General features: G+C 41.4%; 1 protein-coding gene across 6 annotated transcripts in view; it reads left to right on the top strand.

The window, feature by feature from the left end:
- Nucleotides 1-17,936, top strand: part of RABGAP1L (RAB GTPase activating protein 1 like) — a 278,077-nt gene that overhangs the window by 205,202 nt on the left and 54,939 nt on the right. The window contains exon 1 of one of the 6 annotated variants that reach the window (XM_018555551.1): nucleotides 10,766-11,343. The exons of the other annotated variants lie outside the window; for them this stretch is intronic. Coding sequence (XP_018411053.1) covers nucleotides 11,176-11,343 — 168 coding nt within the window. The 5' untranslated portion in view covers nucleotides 10,766-11,175. Of the gene's footprint in view, nucleotides 1-10,765; nucleotides 11,344-17,936 lie in introns of those variants that run through there. 6 annotated transcript variants of the gene reach the window in all.

The following is a 17,936-nucleotide window of genomic DNA, read 5'->3' as shown; positions in this document are numbered from 1 at the left end:
ATTTCAAGGCAGGATTCATGTTCAGGTAAGCTGAAGGTCAGATGGCATGTAGCAGACAGAACAAATCCATACACAAGTCAAGCTGGGTAGCCAGGCAAAGTTCAGTTCAGGATATAAACACTATTTGCAGAGTACTTATAATCGGACAATGAGGCTGAGGTGAGTTTCAGAGTAAATAGTCAAGTTCATGTGGTATGTAAAGGCTCCAGCAGATTACAACAAAAGAGAAAATGTGCTGCACTAACATGAAATATCCACAAGATGGAGCATAATCAGGATTTGGGTTGGGTTGTGACAGTCTCGTTTTGTGGGATTGAAAATGGTGGGGTTGATTTACTAGAGTAGAGGAGTAACGGAGTAGAGCTTTCACTTTCAAAGTGAATTTTCACTTATCTTAGTAAAGGATGCCCGTTCATGAGCAGGGAAAATTAAAAAAAAAAATATATATATATATACACTTGCACATTTGCACATGATTGAATGAGGTGAGCAGAATTTAACTTCACTAAGCTAAGTGAATTTTCTTAGCTTAGTGAATGAGGGAACGCCGTGCTGACTTTAATCATCCAATCATGTTTAAATGGAAATCCCTTTTTTTTTTTTTGTGCAATTTTTGCTATAACTTGCAAAGTGAGTTTTGCTTTGTTTAACCTCATTCTCTGAGGTAAGTGAAAATTCACTTTAAATGTAAATATGCTCTACTCTTTTTGGTAAATCTGGGTCAATGGGGTTGATTTACTAAAGGCAAACAGGCCTTTAGTTTTCCCTTATATTAGTGATGTAAAGATCTGCTTACTTCCATCATCCAATCATGTGCAAGTAAAATTACTTTTCTTTGTTATTTCACTTGCATGTGATTGGGTATTCTTTGCAAAGTGAATTTTCCTCACATTCACTCAGCAAAGGGGAAAATTCCCTTGCAGAGTGCAAAGGAGAGGTGTCCTTGCAGACTCACAAATAAGACATCTTTTGTATTGCGGCCTGTGAAGAACCCTGTACCCCTGGCACTCTGCACCCTATGATCTCCCGGTCACTCAGCACCTGTAACACAGAACCCCTGCACCCCTAACTCTGTTCTTTCCTGACTCCCTGCACCGCTGACAATGTACCTCCCTGTCTCCCAGCACCCCTGACAGTGCATTCACTGCACCCATGAAAGTAAATCTCCCTGCCTCCCAGCACTGAATCCCACCTGCATCCTTCTGCCTTCTGAAATGCCCACCATCTCCAATACTATGAAATCCTCCCAGTGCAACAGCCATTTTCGAAAAGCCCAATATCCAAATGTATACTTTGTTTAATTTTTTTAGCTAAGCTTTTTGTTTAAATACCACAACACTATTTATAACTCTTCCTTCCTGAACTATTAGCCTTCTATTTTTTTATTTTAAACATGCAGTCTCTATAGCACACTGAAACTAACTTACTGTCTAAAACTTACTAATACGTTTAGATATTTAGGAGTAGAAATAGAAATTACCCTTATCAAAATATACTGCCTGGCCAGAAAGAAGTTACTACCTGGATCTAGCTAAGCAGATAGGTCAGAACCTTCCACTAGATAATTAGGTTCAGCAACATTATGTGCCCAAAAAGTGAGGTCAGCTGCCTATCTGAACATACTGAATTCACCAGGTTTTTCCATCAATAGATTTTTTTTTCTTCCCTGATGGCACATTGGGCATATTCCAAGATGACAATGCCAGGATTTATGGAGCTCAAATTGTGAAAGAGCGGTTCAGGGAGCATCAGACAACATTGTCACACATGGATTGGCCACCACAGAGTCCAGACCTTAACCCCATTGAGAATCTTTGGGATGTGGTGGAGAAGACGTTACGCAGTGGTCCGACTCTGCCATCATCACTACATGATCTTGGTGAAAGATTAATGCAGGATTAATTAAGCTTACTGAAACGATGTCACGGCGAATGCATGCCGTACTCAAAGCGAAAGGTGGTCCAACAAAATATTAGAGTGACTTTTTTTTAGGACAGGCAATGTTTATTGATAACAAGCTTCCTGTTGTCACAGCCTTTAAATATAAAATGGCTGTTTGGACAGGATCTACTCCAACCTGTGCACAAACAACTAGTTTCTAGATTATATTATACCCTTATGCAGGGAAAACCCTCTAACCTACACTGTATTGAAGAATAATGGAGTAGACATATTCTTGATTAGCGGAAACAGTAGGATTGGGAGGAACTTTCTCATTCTTATTTCTGCAGAGTCGTATACGCTAAAGGTAAACTCACACAACTATGGATTTTTCAAAGAGCATATTTTACTCCTGTTTAAAATGTGCAAACTGGATACCCCCACCTGTCATGAATGTCATTTGATATATGGATACATTATCCATATGGTATGTGATTGCACTAGAACTATACCTTTTTGTTCCCAGGTCACTGACTTAATTTTACAGAATTGTACTATTACAAATATCTGAAACCCAATATATTGTACTCTTTGGGGATATTGACCTCTGTATAGCAAAAAAAAAAAAAACCTTCTATGCTTATTGCTTTTCTAATCAAGGAAAACAATAGTGCTGCACTGGATGTCCACTAAGGACTTACAGAGAGAGAGAGAGACATATATTAACTTATGGAAATGACTGGTTAACAATATACTGTCCCTTAACAGGATAACTTGCTAGGCCAGAGCATGCCCCACTAAAGCTGATAAAATAGGGGGACTGGGTTTCCTGTCCCAACTTTGGTGAGCATCAGACCTCAGTTTAAATCTCACCTGTCCAGTCTCTTACAAACACACTTGCACTCCAGTTACCCTAACTGGTTTGCATTTATTTAAGACATAAAGCAAAATGTTGCTATAAATCTTCATAATATATTATCTTTACAACTAGTCAGTGGTTTTCGTACTTGCCTTCATCGCTATGTATTTTCTTTTTTGTCTGGATCTACAGCTTGTTAAATAAACCAACAAAAGATTAAATCCTTTATATGATGCGATCATTATTATACAATTGTTCCTCTCAGCCTTTTATTACATACTTTGGCAATAGATGACCCAGCATATGTGTATTATGATTCGCTTAATGAGCTTTATTACAAAAAAAAGTGTATATATATTTTTTATTAAACATTTAAGTCCCTTAGTGAGCCCTAATTAGTTTTTATTATCTCCAATTTCTTTTCTTTTTTTTTTTTATAGTTTAGATGTAAACTTGTTAAATGTCCATCCTTTGTGCTTGTAGCAGCAAATTAATAAAATGCTTTGTATCAGAAACATGATTCTAGTGCCTTTTATAAAAGGAACAAAGCACAGAATAAAATTCATAGTTTACTCAAATAATTTTTTGTACCCCAAAATCTATACTTAACATTTTAGGTAACATTATTTCTATAAACTTTAAATGTGTTCATTTTGTAGCACCCAATTTAAGAGCTTAGTGGTAATGGTTGGGGTGCACTTTGGAATCCTGGCTTTGGATTCCAGAGAACGTTGTCCTGGCACTGAAAGTGAATATTCACACAATAAATTGAGTGAATATTCTCAACTCCACCAGTAATTCAGCCTCAGTATGTCAATAGAGTGGTATCCCTGGTCATACCATCCATGAACAATATTGAAACTCTCATTTTGGCGTTTGAGACCAACCAGGTTCATATTTCAGCCACCACTCAACAAAAAGTAGACACAGACATTGGACTGGTCTACCATGACAATTTGTCCTCAATTGAACACAGGCTCAGAATATTGAAGTAGGTTTTGCTCAGTTGTTGTCAGGTCCAACATTGCATGAGCTCATGGCAGACCAGACCTGCCTGTCAGCAGCTGTTTTGTGAGCTCTTGAAGGGTTCTAATTATCTGTAGAACATTTCTAGTGCTAGATGACATCATTTTAGTTTATCTGTAACATCAGCAGGCTAGCTGTTGTTATTTCTCCTCAAACAATGGGCTCTTCAAATCATCATAATTTTCAGTAAATCAGCCTGAGTATGCCAATAGAGTGGTTAACCTTGGTGCCATACCATCAATGAACATATTGAAAATTGCATTTTTAGTGAGAGACAGACCAGATTCATATTGCAGCCACCACTCAACAAACATTAGACACCGATGAGACGTTGGACTGGTCTACCATTTTGATCTGTTCTTAATTGAACACAGGCTCAGAATATTGAAGTTGCTGTCAGGTTCAACATTTCATGAGCTCATGGCAGACCAGAATTACCTGTCAGCATCTGTTCTTTGAGTTATATTCATCTGCAGATAGTTTAAAGGGCTAGATGACATAATTTTAGTTTAACTGTGGATCAGCAGGCCAGCTTTTCTTCTATCTTCTCGAACAATGAGACTTCAAATTATTCTCCTCTTCAACCCATCAGAATGGTATCATCAACTTATTATAGTATATTTCCTGGTCTATATAAAGTGAGACTTCTGAGTTTTCTAAGGTTTTCTGGACCTTGTCAACTGTAAGGCCCTATTCACACCTGAGCGTAGCGGGAACGCACGTCGCTTTTGTGCACATTTGCTTCTCACGTTTGCAGTGCATCTCTATTGATTTCAATGGGGTCCCGAATGTGCAACAAACGCAGAAAAGAAGTGCATGTAGCAAAATATGCGACATGCATTCCGTGTTTTTTTCCTCCAGGTTTGCATGCGTTTTAAGGACTACAAATGCAGAGGAAAAATGCACATTTGCCCAACTGCTTTTGGGATGCCATTAACTGGTAATGGCAAAGCAAGCACGTTTCGTGTTTTTTGCACGCTCAGGTGTGAATGGGGCCTAAGGGAGGATGATTGAAGCCTCCAATCCCCCTCTAGTTACAATTGCCATAGCGGACTTTAACACCTTGCACACATCAGAACCATAAACTGTGTGCAAACACCAGGAATTTATATTGTTTGCCTGTACACTGGCTCTATTCCCTATAACAGGATGTGGCTACACGCTGACTGAACCTGCACATCCATACAGTCTCCACCCAAGTGCATGCACCTTCATCTGTAGCTGCATACAGCTGTGTCCTGTCATAGAGATGTATAGGCGGCTGCACTCAATTGCAGGCTGCACCTTTCCCTCCCGGGAGCAGGTCTCTGCACGGGTTGTACGGATGTGCAAGACCATGTGAATGAGGTTTAAAACAAGCCCTTACTGACCTTTTTAGCTACAGGCATCATGGATTAACAGCAGAATCGATGAAGTCCTTCAAGCTCAGCCGACCCTGTTCCCCTTCCAGAATACCTGCTCTATATTTACATTAGAGATTATAAGGCTGCTGACTCACAGCTTGGTAGGTGGGAGCAGAGGGAGCTGGGTTAGACAACAACTTCCATGTTTCTGCTCTGATATTTGAGGACAAATTGCTGCACAGCTATATAGGTCAGTGATGGCTTGTTTTAAAGCTCATTTTACTGTTTAATAAAAAAATATCTGAATGTTTCATTGTCTATATTGCTTGGCAAAAGTTTACACTTTAAAATCCCTGCATGTTTTTCCCTATCACCTCTTGAGCATCCCAATGCCGTCTTTCCTGTTTCTACAGAATAATGTAGCCATACAAGTTGCACCAAGCTACCCATTGCTACTGCCCCTGCTTGGGTAGAACATGGTGGCTTAGTGGTTAGCACCTCTGCCTTGCCAAAGGATCCTTGGTTCAAATCCCAGTCAGGACGCTATATGCAAGGAGTTTGCATGTTCTCCCTGTGCTTAGATGGGTTTCCTCCGGGTACTCCGTTTTCTTCCCACTCTCCAAAGACATGCTGGAAGGTTAATTGGCTCCTGTCTAAATTGGCCCTGTATGTGAGATGGGGACCTTAGATTGTAAGCTCCTTGAGGGCAGGGACTGATGTGAATGTGCAGTATGTGAAAGCGCTGCGTAAATTGTCTGCATTGTATAAATGCTTTTTTATTAATAATAACTACACGTTCCAGCAATCCTACTTGCCACACTGTCTGCCACATCCCACACCACACTCTCCCGATTGATGATTGGCTTCAGAAATAATGCAGCATTTATAAATATTTACCTCAGCTCTATATTTCTATAATTCAATGAATAGGAACACTTTGGTATTTTATAGGGTTAATTAGAATCTAGCTGTTGCAGTCTACCGGTATTGTTCAGTGTAGCGTAGCCCAGTGAAGCCATTTTGTATGTAATCCAGTCTGCTAGCACATTGACCTGATTTTACCTCTGCCGAGAAAATGCATACAGGCATATTGCTTTGTAGTATAAGGAGTTCCCTGCTTCATCTTGTGTTCATAGCTGACAGCACTACGGCTGCGGATTCGTATTTGACTCTCAGCGAGTTCATTGTGGAGCCAGCAAACGTACTATAGACTCGTATGCCTTCAGTGAGCTATAGCTCGATCATTTCATCTCATTGAGTGAATCTTCATTTCTGCTGCCATGTTAGGCTAAGCCAATTTCTCTGCTATTACAAGCAATCCTGCACGATGTGCTTTTCATGTCTCTCTTCTCCCAGTGCCATGATTTCATTAGAGCAGCTCAGGGCACAGATATGACTGTAAAACGCGGCACTTGTCTCCCAGTATGGCTCAAAACTAGGTTGTGTGTGTGAGAGTAATGAGCTGAACAGTGCTGATAAATCACCTTGTTGCTGACTGTCCAATAATAGTTCCCTGGGAGGAAGAAAACACAGGAAGATGTGTTTAAGTTAAATGAGGGGTACAGAGCGGTGCTATAATAACACACATTACTCGTCTAGTGAATTGTGATCACAAAGATTTTATATTACATGTCCCTATTTAGTTTGTATATTACTTATACTGCAGACCTCTAGATCCCTTCCTATGATTGGTCGATATTCTGTTAAGGTCCATATGGGGATATTTTTTTGGGTATTCCCCAGGGATCTGTACAATGTTGAATCAGTCTCAAAGTGAATTTTGCATGGCTTGTTCTATGCAAGGAAGACACACTTATCAGCTTTTTATCAAATTCGATTTATTTTGCTCTGCTCAAGATGTTTGGTGGGATATAAGATTACTATTAATACACTGCCTGGCCAAAAAGAAAAAGTCAAACACTCTAATATTTCATTGGACCGTCTTTAGCTTTGTTTACGGCACGCATTCAACGTGGCATCATTTCAATAAGCTTATGCAAAGTCACAATACTTATTTCAGTCTAGAGTTACATCCATTTTTCACCAAGATCTTGTAGTGATGATGGGAGAGTCGGACCACTGCATAGAGTCTTCTCTAGCACATCCCAAAGATTCTCAATGGGGTTAAGGTCTGGACTCTGTGGTGGCCAATCTGTGTGTGAAAATCATGTCTCATGCTCCCTGAACCACCCTATCACAATTTGAGCCCAATGAATCCTGGGATTGTCACCTTGGAATATGCCTGTGTCATCAGGGTAGAAAAAAATCCATTGATGGAAAAACTGTTATTCGGTGTATTCAGGTAGGCAGCTGACCTCATTTTTGGGGAACATAACATTGCTGAACCTAGACCTGCCCAACTGAAGCAACCCCCGACCTTAACACTGCCTGTAATCCAGGTGGTGACTTGTACAGTATTTTGGATTGTTTTTTACCCTCTAATACGCTAATAAAATAGCATAGGACTAGGCAACCTCAGCACTCCAGCTATTGTGAAACAAATCCCATCATGCCTCTGGGAATTATACCTGCAGCTATCAATGCGATTTGGGTTGTTTCACGACAGCTGGGTGTTGAGGTTGCCTATCCCTGATCTAGCATGTCATAAACGGGCACCAAAACCTTAAGCACTTGACGTTCTAGGTGTGATAGTGTTGTTGCAGCTTGTTTCACAACCCGTGGGCATGCATTTTCCAAATGCATGCCCACACACTATATTGCCAAAAGTATTGGGACGCCTGCCTTAACACGCACATGAACTTTAATGGAATCCCAGTCTTACTCCGTAGGGTTCAATATTGAGTTGGCCCACACTTTGCAGCTAAAACAGCTTCAACTCTTCTGGGAAGGCGTCCACAAGGTTTAGGAGCGTGTCTGTGGGAATGTTTGACCATTCTTCCAGAAGCGCATTTGTGAGGTCAGGTAGTGATGTTGGACGAGAAGGCCTGGCTCGCAGTCTCCACTCTAATTCATCCCGAGGTGTTCTATCGGGTTGAGGTCAGGACTCTGTGCAGGCCAGTCAAGTCCCTCAACCCCAAACTCGCTCATCCATGTCTTTATGGACCTTGCTTTGTGCACTGGTACGCAGTCATGTTGGAACAGGAAGGAGCCATTCCCAAACTGTTCCCACAAAGTTGGGAGCATGAAATTGCCCAAAATGTCTTGGTATGCTGATACCTTAAGAGTTCCCTTCACTGGAATTAAGGGGCCAAGCCCAACCCCTGAGAAACAACCCCATACCATAATCCCCCCTCCGCCAAACTTTACACTTGGCACAATGCGGTCAGGCAAGTACCGTTCTCCTGGCAACCGCCAAACCCAGACACGTCCATCGGATTACCAGACAGAGACGCATGATTTATCACTTCAGAGAACATGTCTCCACTTTTCTAGAGTCCAGTGGTGGTGTGCTTTACACCACGGTATCCCACGCTTTGCATTGCACTTGGTGATGTAAGGCTTGGATGCAGCTGCTCAGCCATGGAAACCCATTCCTGACTGTTGGCGACTTCTGCGCACAGTGCCCTTCAGCTGACCCCGCTCTGTCATTTTACGTGGCCTACCACTTCTTGGCTGTTGTTCCCAGTTGCTTCCACTTTGTTATAACACCACTAACAGTTGACCATGGAATATTTAGTAGCAAGGAAATTTAATGGAACACCTGAATCCAATGATTTGGAGGGGTGACCCAATACTTTTGGTAATATAGTGTGTGTTTGTATATGTATGTATATATATATATATGTATAGATATATACAGGTGAAACTCGAAGAATTAGAATATCGTGCAAAAGTTCATTTATTTCACTAATGCAACTTAAAAGGTGAAACTAATATATGAGATAGACTCATTACATGCAAAGCAAGATAGTTCAAGCCGTGATTTGTCATAATTGTGATGATTATGGCTTACAGCTCATGAAAACCCCAAATCCACAATTTTAGCAAATTAGAATATTGTGAAAAGGTGCAATATTCTAGGCTCAAAGTGTCCCACTCTAATCAGCTAATTAAGCCATAACACCTGCAAATAGTCTCTCAGTCTGGTTCAGTAGGAATCATAATCATGGGAAAGACTGCTGACCAGACAGTTGTGCCAAAAACCATCATTGACACCCTCCATAAGGTAATTGCAAAAGAAGTTGGATGTTCCTATTATTGAACATTAACAAATAAACACTCCATTCAACTGTATGCACAATAGCACATTGCAACATTCTGCCGTTTGTTTTAATGCTTTATGCGCTGCGCAAAAACGCAGGCATGCTGCATTTATATGCAACACATTTGTATTGTGTGAACCGTGCACACTGAAAACAATTGTTTTCTGTGCATCCTTTCGTTGATCAGTGGTGCCCCTGCACTGAAAGGGTTTACTGTTTTATGCCTAGGGACAGCAAAAAGCTGGTTTACTTAATTTATCCTTGCTCCCACTGACTCCCTCCAGGCTGCTAGACCAGTTCCCGCAGCCTCCTCTTCCCTTCACTCTGGCGGTCTGAGGACTGCTGATGTCATCAAGTACAATGCAGGCTCCATAGCCCTGCATTGTACTTTAGGACACAGAGGGACAGTCCACAGCTGGAGCATAGAAGAGGAGAGCCCTGACCGCTAGGAGGGAGTGGGGATCAGGTAATTTTTCCTGTCCCCTAGGCATAAATGAGCAGTTGGCCCTTGTAGTGCGTGAGCAGCCCTACTGCAAGGGAACACTTTTAATTTCCCTGGAGTTGGTATTTAAGAATATATCAAAAATGAAAAATCAGGGCTGAGATAGAAATTCTTAAAGTAATGAGTCAACATGTAAAAGGAAATGCAGAAAGCGATTGGAAATTTCCTGGCGCGCCCGATGCTTCTATTTTGTTTACAGCCGAAAAAGAAACCTGAAAGTGCTCATAAATAATTCCACACACATCATTTTTTAGATTTGATCAAAATATATTTAAAAAAAATGTCATATAAAATGATCGTATTGAAGTGTGCGCGGACGCCATTAGCAAAGAGATTGGAGACATTCCTTATGTATTGCCAAGCAGGCTGTTAGATCTGTGGGGTTGGCAGGATGCTGTGGAATATCGGATGTGCTCACAAGACGAAAGATAATCATTTCCTTAAATGGCAAATCGGGTGTCTCACACTAGAGGACGCCATCGCATAACTTCTGCCACGCCACCTGCTTCTTAGGAACATACCTAGCACTTTCCACCTCATCCTGAAATCTTCTGACCAAATGTCAATCCCAATATTGTAAACATAATCAGAATTCCCATCACCCTGTGATTTAACCAGGAGCCATCTGTCCCCAAATGCTAGTGGTCAGCATAGTATGTCTAAGAACAGCATTGCCCTGTCATGTGAAATGATGGCATGGAGAAAGGCAGAATATAGTAGGAGCTGCATGTCACCCACTAACATAAAATGGTCATTTGATTGCACTTCCCCTCTGTTTCCAATTTATTAACGGTGGAATGAAAATAGGGACAGGTATGAAAAAAAAAAAGAATCGGAGGACTGGGATTATTTAAGGAGAGAGGGAAGCTGTGAAAAGCAGGGTGTGGATGATGTGCGTTAGGAGCTTTTCTATTGGCTTCTGATTACAGCATCCTTAAGCAAGCATCCTCCCTCCATCCTCGCTCATTCACCACCCTTCTCCCTCCTTCATTACTGATTCATGATGAGAGGCTGTAGCAGCAGCAGCTCCGGTGGATGCAGTGATCTCATCGCTTGTTCCTGCAGCCTCAACCAAGCACACACATCCAGCAGCTGGGCCTGACTTTATCTTCTGCATTCTATGTCGAGTCCTTTCCATCAGGCTCCCTCCTTTCAGATTCTGCTATGGTGACTTTTAAATTAACCGTGCCTTTATGTTGGCTGTAGATGCTTCAGTACGCACCTGTGCTTCTTAATGGATGTCTGGTTGTGTTCCTCCTAAGATGATTTCCATGTGCAGTGAGGCAGACTGGCATTGCCTACATGCCCAGCATTGACTCTATGCACCACCAAACCAATTCACTTGCTAGCATTCCTTCCTGGGCTCAATAAGGTTAGGGGAGGGGGTTCCGGAAAACCCCCATGGAGGAGAGGATACCTTTTACCCAACCGGCCCCCAAGCTTTCCCCTCCTGTGAAAAAGTCACAGGAAATTCAGGATGAGAAGAGCAACTTTGTCAATGAGTACGCCTGTCGCGTCCTGGAGCTGCTGGGAATGGGGCATCGCTTGTTTGTACCCCGACTTCTGGCGGTGAGAGACTTGTTGCATCGTCATTCTACCCCGGGGAGGGAAGAAGGGATCTGCATGTCTTTTTCCTGCATGAGCTTTGTCATTTGTTAGCGGCGTTGTGTGTGCACTGTTCTGTTTGCAGAAAGCGATAAAACCTGCCTTGTCAACTATGTGTCCTGTCCAACTGTTGCACCCCAGGATCATGTGTCCTTGACTCATAAAACCATGGATTCACTCATAAAAATGTTGTGGGTTTTAGAAGGTGGGACTATGTAACTTAGATCGTATTGACCACAGCTTACAGATATATATAGGCGATCTGGATGCAGTGAAGTATGCATATTGCTAGGCAGGAGTGTTTAACTTCTAGATAAACCTGTCATTCCATGAGTGCAGAAAGGGAAGAGTATAGCCCTGGTCTTTCCTCAACAAGCACAAGAGGAAAACGGGATTGCCCAATGGCCTTGTTGACATATTAGATTTCTTATGCAACCATGACATTGACCTGCAATCTTATGATAACAAAGAGGTGGCTATTTATAGGCATGTTAGGGTTTCTTAAGAGCTTTACTGATAAAACAACAGCTTGCTTCTAAGACTTATACCAATGAGAAAAGTAAAACCTCCACTACAAAAGGTGCCTGCGCTGACCATGGCAGCCGTCAGAATTGTAGTTCCTTTTTCAGACTTGCAGTGGAAGATTTCGTTAGAATGAGTTTGGTTGATGTGGGAAGCTCAGGCACTTCCTTTCAGAAAGTTTTGTTAGTCAAGTTTAATAATCATTGTCAAGGTGTCAATACTATCTTGTCTTATTGAAGCGTTATATGTACACTATCTAGACTACATCTGGTGTTTAACAAACTCATTGAAATGCTCCTGGGGACTCATTTTAGTTTTACATTAGAAATGTCACCTGTTATGTTGTGATCCTGGTTTCCTATGTTTTCTAAAAATGTGGGAAAGAGAAGCATGATATATAAGTATGATATATTTTGTATAATTGTATGTATCTGTTGCTTATCATTTGTACTGTTTTATAATTCAATAAAATATATATTTACATAACGAAGGACCGGGACATTGAGACAAAATGCTAAATGCAATACATAATTCTGATCAGTAGTACCGTAGTATACTACTACCGGTGTGAATAGTGTGCTATTTGTCAAATGTTCTCAGAAAACAACAGTACTGTACTTGTTCAAGGAAGGGGAATCTTTTATTTGATTGAAACCCCTGCATGTAATAACATGGAGGGCTTTCTTAATCCTGCAGCCTAAGTTCCTATCCCAGTGATTGCAGTGCAAAGCAAAATAAAGTTTGGTAAAATTAGTGGGCAAGCATAGATAACCATTTTCTATGCTTTCACTACAATACCAGATTTTACCAGCAGGTGCCACAGGTGTCATGATGCCGCTCTGTTTCCCAAGAAAACCTAGGAGCTGCTGAAGGAAGTCTCTTCATATTACTTTATAGAGAGGTACAGAAAAACTAAAACTGTATTTTCCAATAAATTCTACTGAAGAAAAACATTTTGGTTAAAAACAAGTCAGATTTGCTTTAGAAAATTACTCAAAAATAATAATAAAAAATACTGTAACCACCAGTATTTGTTTAACACATTCTTTGTAAGTGCCTCTCTTTAATGGGGCAATTGATTTTAGTCTGTACTATTATAAGGATTTTGATGCCAATACCTTTGGCACCAATTAGGTAAGTCTGGAATGTTAGCTTTTACATTAAGATAAGGATTACATATGGTGTTAAGCGTGAGAGTAACATATATTTATAGCCAGATCTTTTCTATGAAAATGGTAACTAATACACAGTACTTTAAAAAAACTAAATGTCACCCAGCTAGGGTTTTGATATGCTTTTAAAATCATTTTTACATGACTTTCAAGTTTTTACACTTTTGCTTTCAGTGCTTGGCAAACCAAAGTCTTGCTGTTACAAGGAAATACTTCAAATACTGTAGGGCTATCGAACTCCAGTCCGCTAGCAGCCTATACAGGACAGTATTATATGGTAAACACATTGGGGTTAATTTGACGCCAGTAAGTGGTCTATGATCACCAGGTTTGTCAAGAATATATCGCCAGCTGCATCTTTCCCCATTCTGCACTAATAGACCATGTCTGAGCCCTAAGGGCCTTCCTCCAGAAGAATCTGTACATGCTCCTAACAGAGCAAAGCTCAATTCCACGTCTTGCCTATGACACACTAATACATCATGTGATAAACTAGCATATGTTTATTTTAGGAGACTTTGCTGGGGTTGGGGAGGAAACTGCTGCAGGTGTAAAGGGGAGCCTGCACATTGGCCTCCTAAACTCTACTGTCACAGCAGCATCTTGGGCCATACTGACAGGCAATGGTCCAACACTTCAGTGGTAGTGTCAGTCTTTCCTACTAAGCCCTGCTTTCAATGCTCCTGTCAGTTCATCACAATGATGGCTTTTCTCTTTGGCTAGCAGGAATGTGCAGATGGTACGAAAGGACTGGCATGCTTTGGCCAGAAGCGTTGTCAGAACGTCCTGATATTGCCACGTCACAGGAAGGATCAGGAGGCTGTTCCACCTCATATCTACAGCCACACTTCCCCAGAGTCTCTTTAAAGTGACCATGTGACCACAGAGTCACTTCTTCACAGAAGATGGCATGTAAAAGAAGAGGCGATATTCTTACTTTTCCAGCAGCTGCTTCATGGACCACTACAGATATTTAACATTGTTGGTGGGTCTAATACCTGCTACCCCTGCCACACGCTGAAGTTCTTCTTGCTAATTCATACATCCTGTCGTGAAGTTCGAACTGGCAGGAAGAACCACAGTGCGGGGTGGGGAAAACAGATATTCTACACACCCAGAAGTATTAAAACATATACAGTGGCCGATGAGCTGTGAAGCAACAGCTTTTCAACATACAGGCAACTGAAAGTTATATTGCCTCTTCTTTTGCCAATTGCCTTGTGTGAAGAAGTGACCTTTTAATGACAGGGTCACTTTAAGACATGTGAGTGACCTTTTGAAGGAGAAAATACTATTACAGCAATAACCCTATCTTTCTATATACTGCTTTGCACATACATCATATACCATAATTCAATGTACTAGTAGCATATAATGTAATTTAATTCTCTTTTAGATTATTGGTAGTCACGCACATTTTCTGTAGCTTACATTGTGGAGAATAGAGAATATAAATAGGTATCCGCCGTAGTGAATGATTTGCAGTAAGTCTGTATCACTTATCCAGGGTCATTGTCATGGGCGGGTAAATCCAAGGACCATTCCTCTCCTTGGTCATTCTGATAGCATAGTACTATGAAATAACTGGAGTAATGAAGCGTGCTCCAGTACTGCTCTCTTCTCTCTGTTTTTTTTTTTAGGTGTATTGTACGGAGAGTGGAGCAGACACACTTTAGTAGTCAATATGTCTTCTTGTCTACACTGAAGATCAGATAGACACCAGCACACACACAGTGAATCATTAATCCTTTTTTGATTTATTGAATCATCGTCGCCATTTGTCCTACACAGCCAATGTTTCGGGCCATGTAGGGTACCTTCCTCAGGGCAACATGCCATGTTATATCACTATGTCACCCTGAGGAAGGGACCCTGTGAGGCCCTGAAACGTTGGCTTTGTAAGACAACGATTAAATAGATCGAAACAGGGTCATTGCATCATTGCGTGTGCTGATGACTATCCAATCTTCATTGGGTACTACATGGCACCATCCGTGTCATCACTACAAGCACCATCATCTTGCAAGGTGACAACGAGAGTGCAGGTGACTAACAACAATATTCCTGTCCAGGTACTAGTTATCGTACTTTGCAGTTGTTCACTTGTGTCGCTATGCAGAATATGGAGGGCATATACGCCATGGGATATATTGGGTGGGCTGTGATCTCTTCTCAGGTGCCAACTTACCTGTTCTTTACTTAATGGGCACTGTCCTTCAATAAATCCCCCCACCCCCAGAGTACAGAGTGCTATGTTAATGTGGCTCTGTCATGAGAGATTATTGCAGGCTGCCATAGTTTACTATTCTTTTGTAAATGCTTCTTCCCTGGCTGTAATTCTGATGTTTTAGCTGCAATCCAGATGTCGTTGCTGACCAATAACAAGTATAAAGAGAAGTAGTTCTCACCTCTATGAGATCCATTTTCTGACACTCATTTAGAGCATGCTTATTCTGGGTGTATGACTTAAAAGTACTAAAGTCAGACACAGCAGAGGCCTGCAATACTAGCCCCCATTCTTCCCTCATGACACCACCAGGTCAGCAACTTGTTAGGTAGTGTAGCCAGGTTCAGGATGACTCGCCTACAAAAAATAATGAACATGTTGCCTGGAAAAGAAAAGTGTTACCTTACCTGCTGCCTGCAACACCGATTTTCACTCTGCTGCAGAACTATTACTGTCCGAAGAATCTTCTGTATTTGATTCTTAGGGACGTGTCAGAAACACGAGACGACTCTGCACTCTGTGGTTTACCCATTGATCCCTACATCACTACAGGGCACAGTAATGACATAGGGGGACAGGAGAAGAAACCACAGTGTTCAGCAGGGGAACCAGGCATCCAGTATATCCGGAAGTATGTTGGTTGAAAAAGATCCTTTGACAGAGGTAAAGAGCAAATAGTAGCAGGACAGGTGTGGCTGACAGAGTCGCTTTTAAAAACAAGTCAGGAATGGTAGCATCCGTATTTCTATGGTCACTGGTTCAGGTTTAAAGGAGAAGTATTGGGAGCGTTAAATGTACTCTTCTCGATAGTTTGAGCCATTGTGTGACACTGCAGCACGCCGATTCTGTAGATCTAAACTCTGAAAACTAAACGATCATGAACCTCTGATCACTCAGCTCATGGCGGTGACTGTCATTCACTTCTGCGCGCAGAGTTTACCCCCTCCGCTTGCTTTATTCCTCCAGTGGTCATTGGATGGACAGACAGGGGAGGGGCGGGCACAGCTGGATCTGGATCTAGAGAGGCAGAGCCAGCTGTCGATCAGGTAGTGGGGTGGATCCCAACAATATTGTTGGGATCCTTCCCGGCTGCAGTGCGGCTCTGCGCTGTCAGCATATAGCGGGCAATAGCCCACCACATGCTGACTTTGGCTTACAGGAGTACATTAGTAAATGTACTCCTGTGACCTGAAAGAGAATAATTCCAACATTATTTTAAAGGTTTCACAACATTGGCAAAATCATAATAAGACATATTCTTTCTACAAATCACATGACCCAGAAATATAGTCCAGGTTTTGTAGCTTAATCTGCCGGAAAGTCCTTCTGTCTGTCCACCCACATATCGCCTTTTAAAGACATCCTGAGCATTCTGTTACCAACATGCACAGCTTTAACAGGGGGATTTTGTAAAGCTGAAGTAAGGGAAGAGTTGAGATAGTCAATCAGCTGTTCTTGCAGTGATGGTTCAAAAAAAAATGCAAAATGTCACTTACTGACTCAGGTAGAACAGATGTCCCCAATTTCCTTTATTGTCAAGACTGCTAAGACCATCAAAACCTCCATCCCATTCCCTAAATAAACCAGACTACACTTCTGATGATGTTAAATGGACATATTAGCTTTTAATTATACAAATGATTAAAATGAACAGAATTATAAATTCAACATGGAAAGACAAAGCCAAATAAAGTTGCAGGTCTTTGAAGGCCAAAATATTAACAGATATGTTGTCTCTGCGGAACTAATAAATCTGCTTAATGGTTCACCACACTGCCTCAGGGACAAACGTCAAATTGACTGCAGACACATAAATATCTAGATTCCTGTTACAACCATATATCGCCATGAACTGAGGACACCATACCAAGGCAGTTCCCCAAACAATAGCCACCAGCAACTATTTTGGCCCCTTCGAAAGACCCCAAACCGCTAGTGCTGCTTTAACAGTGAACAGACAACCGCTAACAAAATAAATACGGTGGTTGAGCGGGAAGTTTTCTCTACTTCCAATGATCTCTGACTGATCCAGTGAGACCCTTCTCCTCAGCCCACCACAGAATCTCACTATCACCAGTTCAAACTAAAGCCGGGTATACACGCTTTAAATTCAAGAACCGGCTGAAATTCGTTGCGTGGATGCCAAAGTTGGCACTTTTCCACCCGGCATCCCTTGATCATCTGTTTGAAGGAGCCGGTTGGAAATTTCTGAGCTGAGCGGAGCTAGTAGCCAATCAGCTTCTAGCTTGGTCCGGGTATTTTGCTACTGGATGCTTTCAGAATACAAAGGAAACTATGGGGGATTCTTTGATCAACACTCGTAAGCATTGATGGAGGAATCAGTTCAATTTCTTTCATTCGGCCTGCAGGTTGAAAGAAAAAAATAGAACCGTGTATTCAGTGTTATTATAATTTAGTCATCTTAAAGAAATGTCCAAAAATGTGTAAACTGTGGTAGATGTGTGTGGTATTAAATCAAGGCTGTTGACTTTTTTACACCTTTTTTTGCTTTAAAGCTCAAATTAGTCCACGTACGCAGTGTTGCTTCAAATTCATTTTTGTAATTTTTTACAAAATCTAGATAGAAGGACTTGTAACTTTCCTGTTAACAGTCCATCACAACCATTGGAAGTAAT

This window comes from Nanorana parkeri, unplaced genomic scaffold, assembly GCF_000935625.1.
Source record: "Nanorana parkeri isolate BGI_ZX_2015 unplaced genomic scaffold, ASM93562v1 scaffold201, whole genome shotgun sequence".
NCBI lineage: Eukaryota > Metazoa > Chordata > Amphibia > Anura > Dicroglossidae > Nanorana > Nanorana parkeri.
Note: the sequence above shows the minus strand (reverse complement) of the source record. Positions and strands in the feature narration are given on the sequence as shown.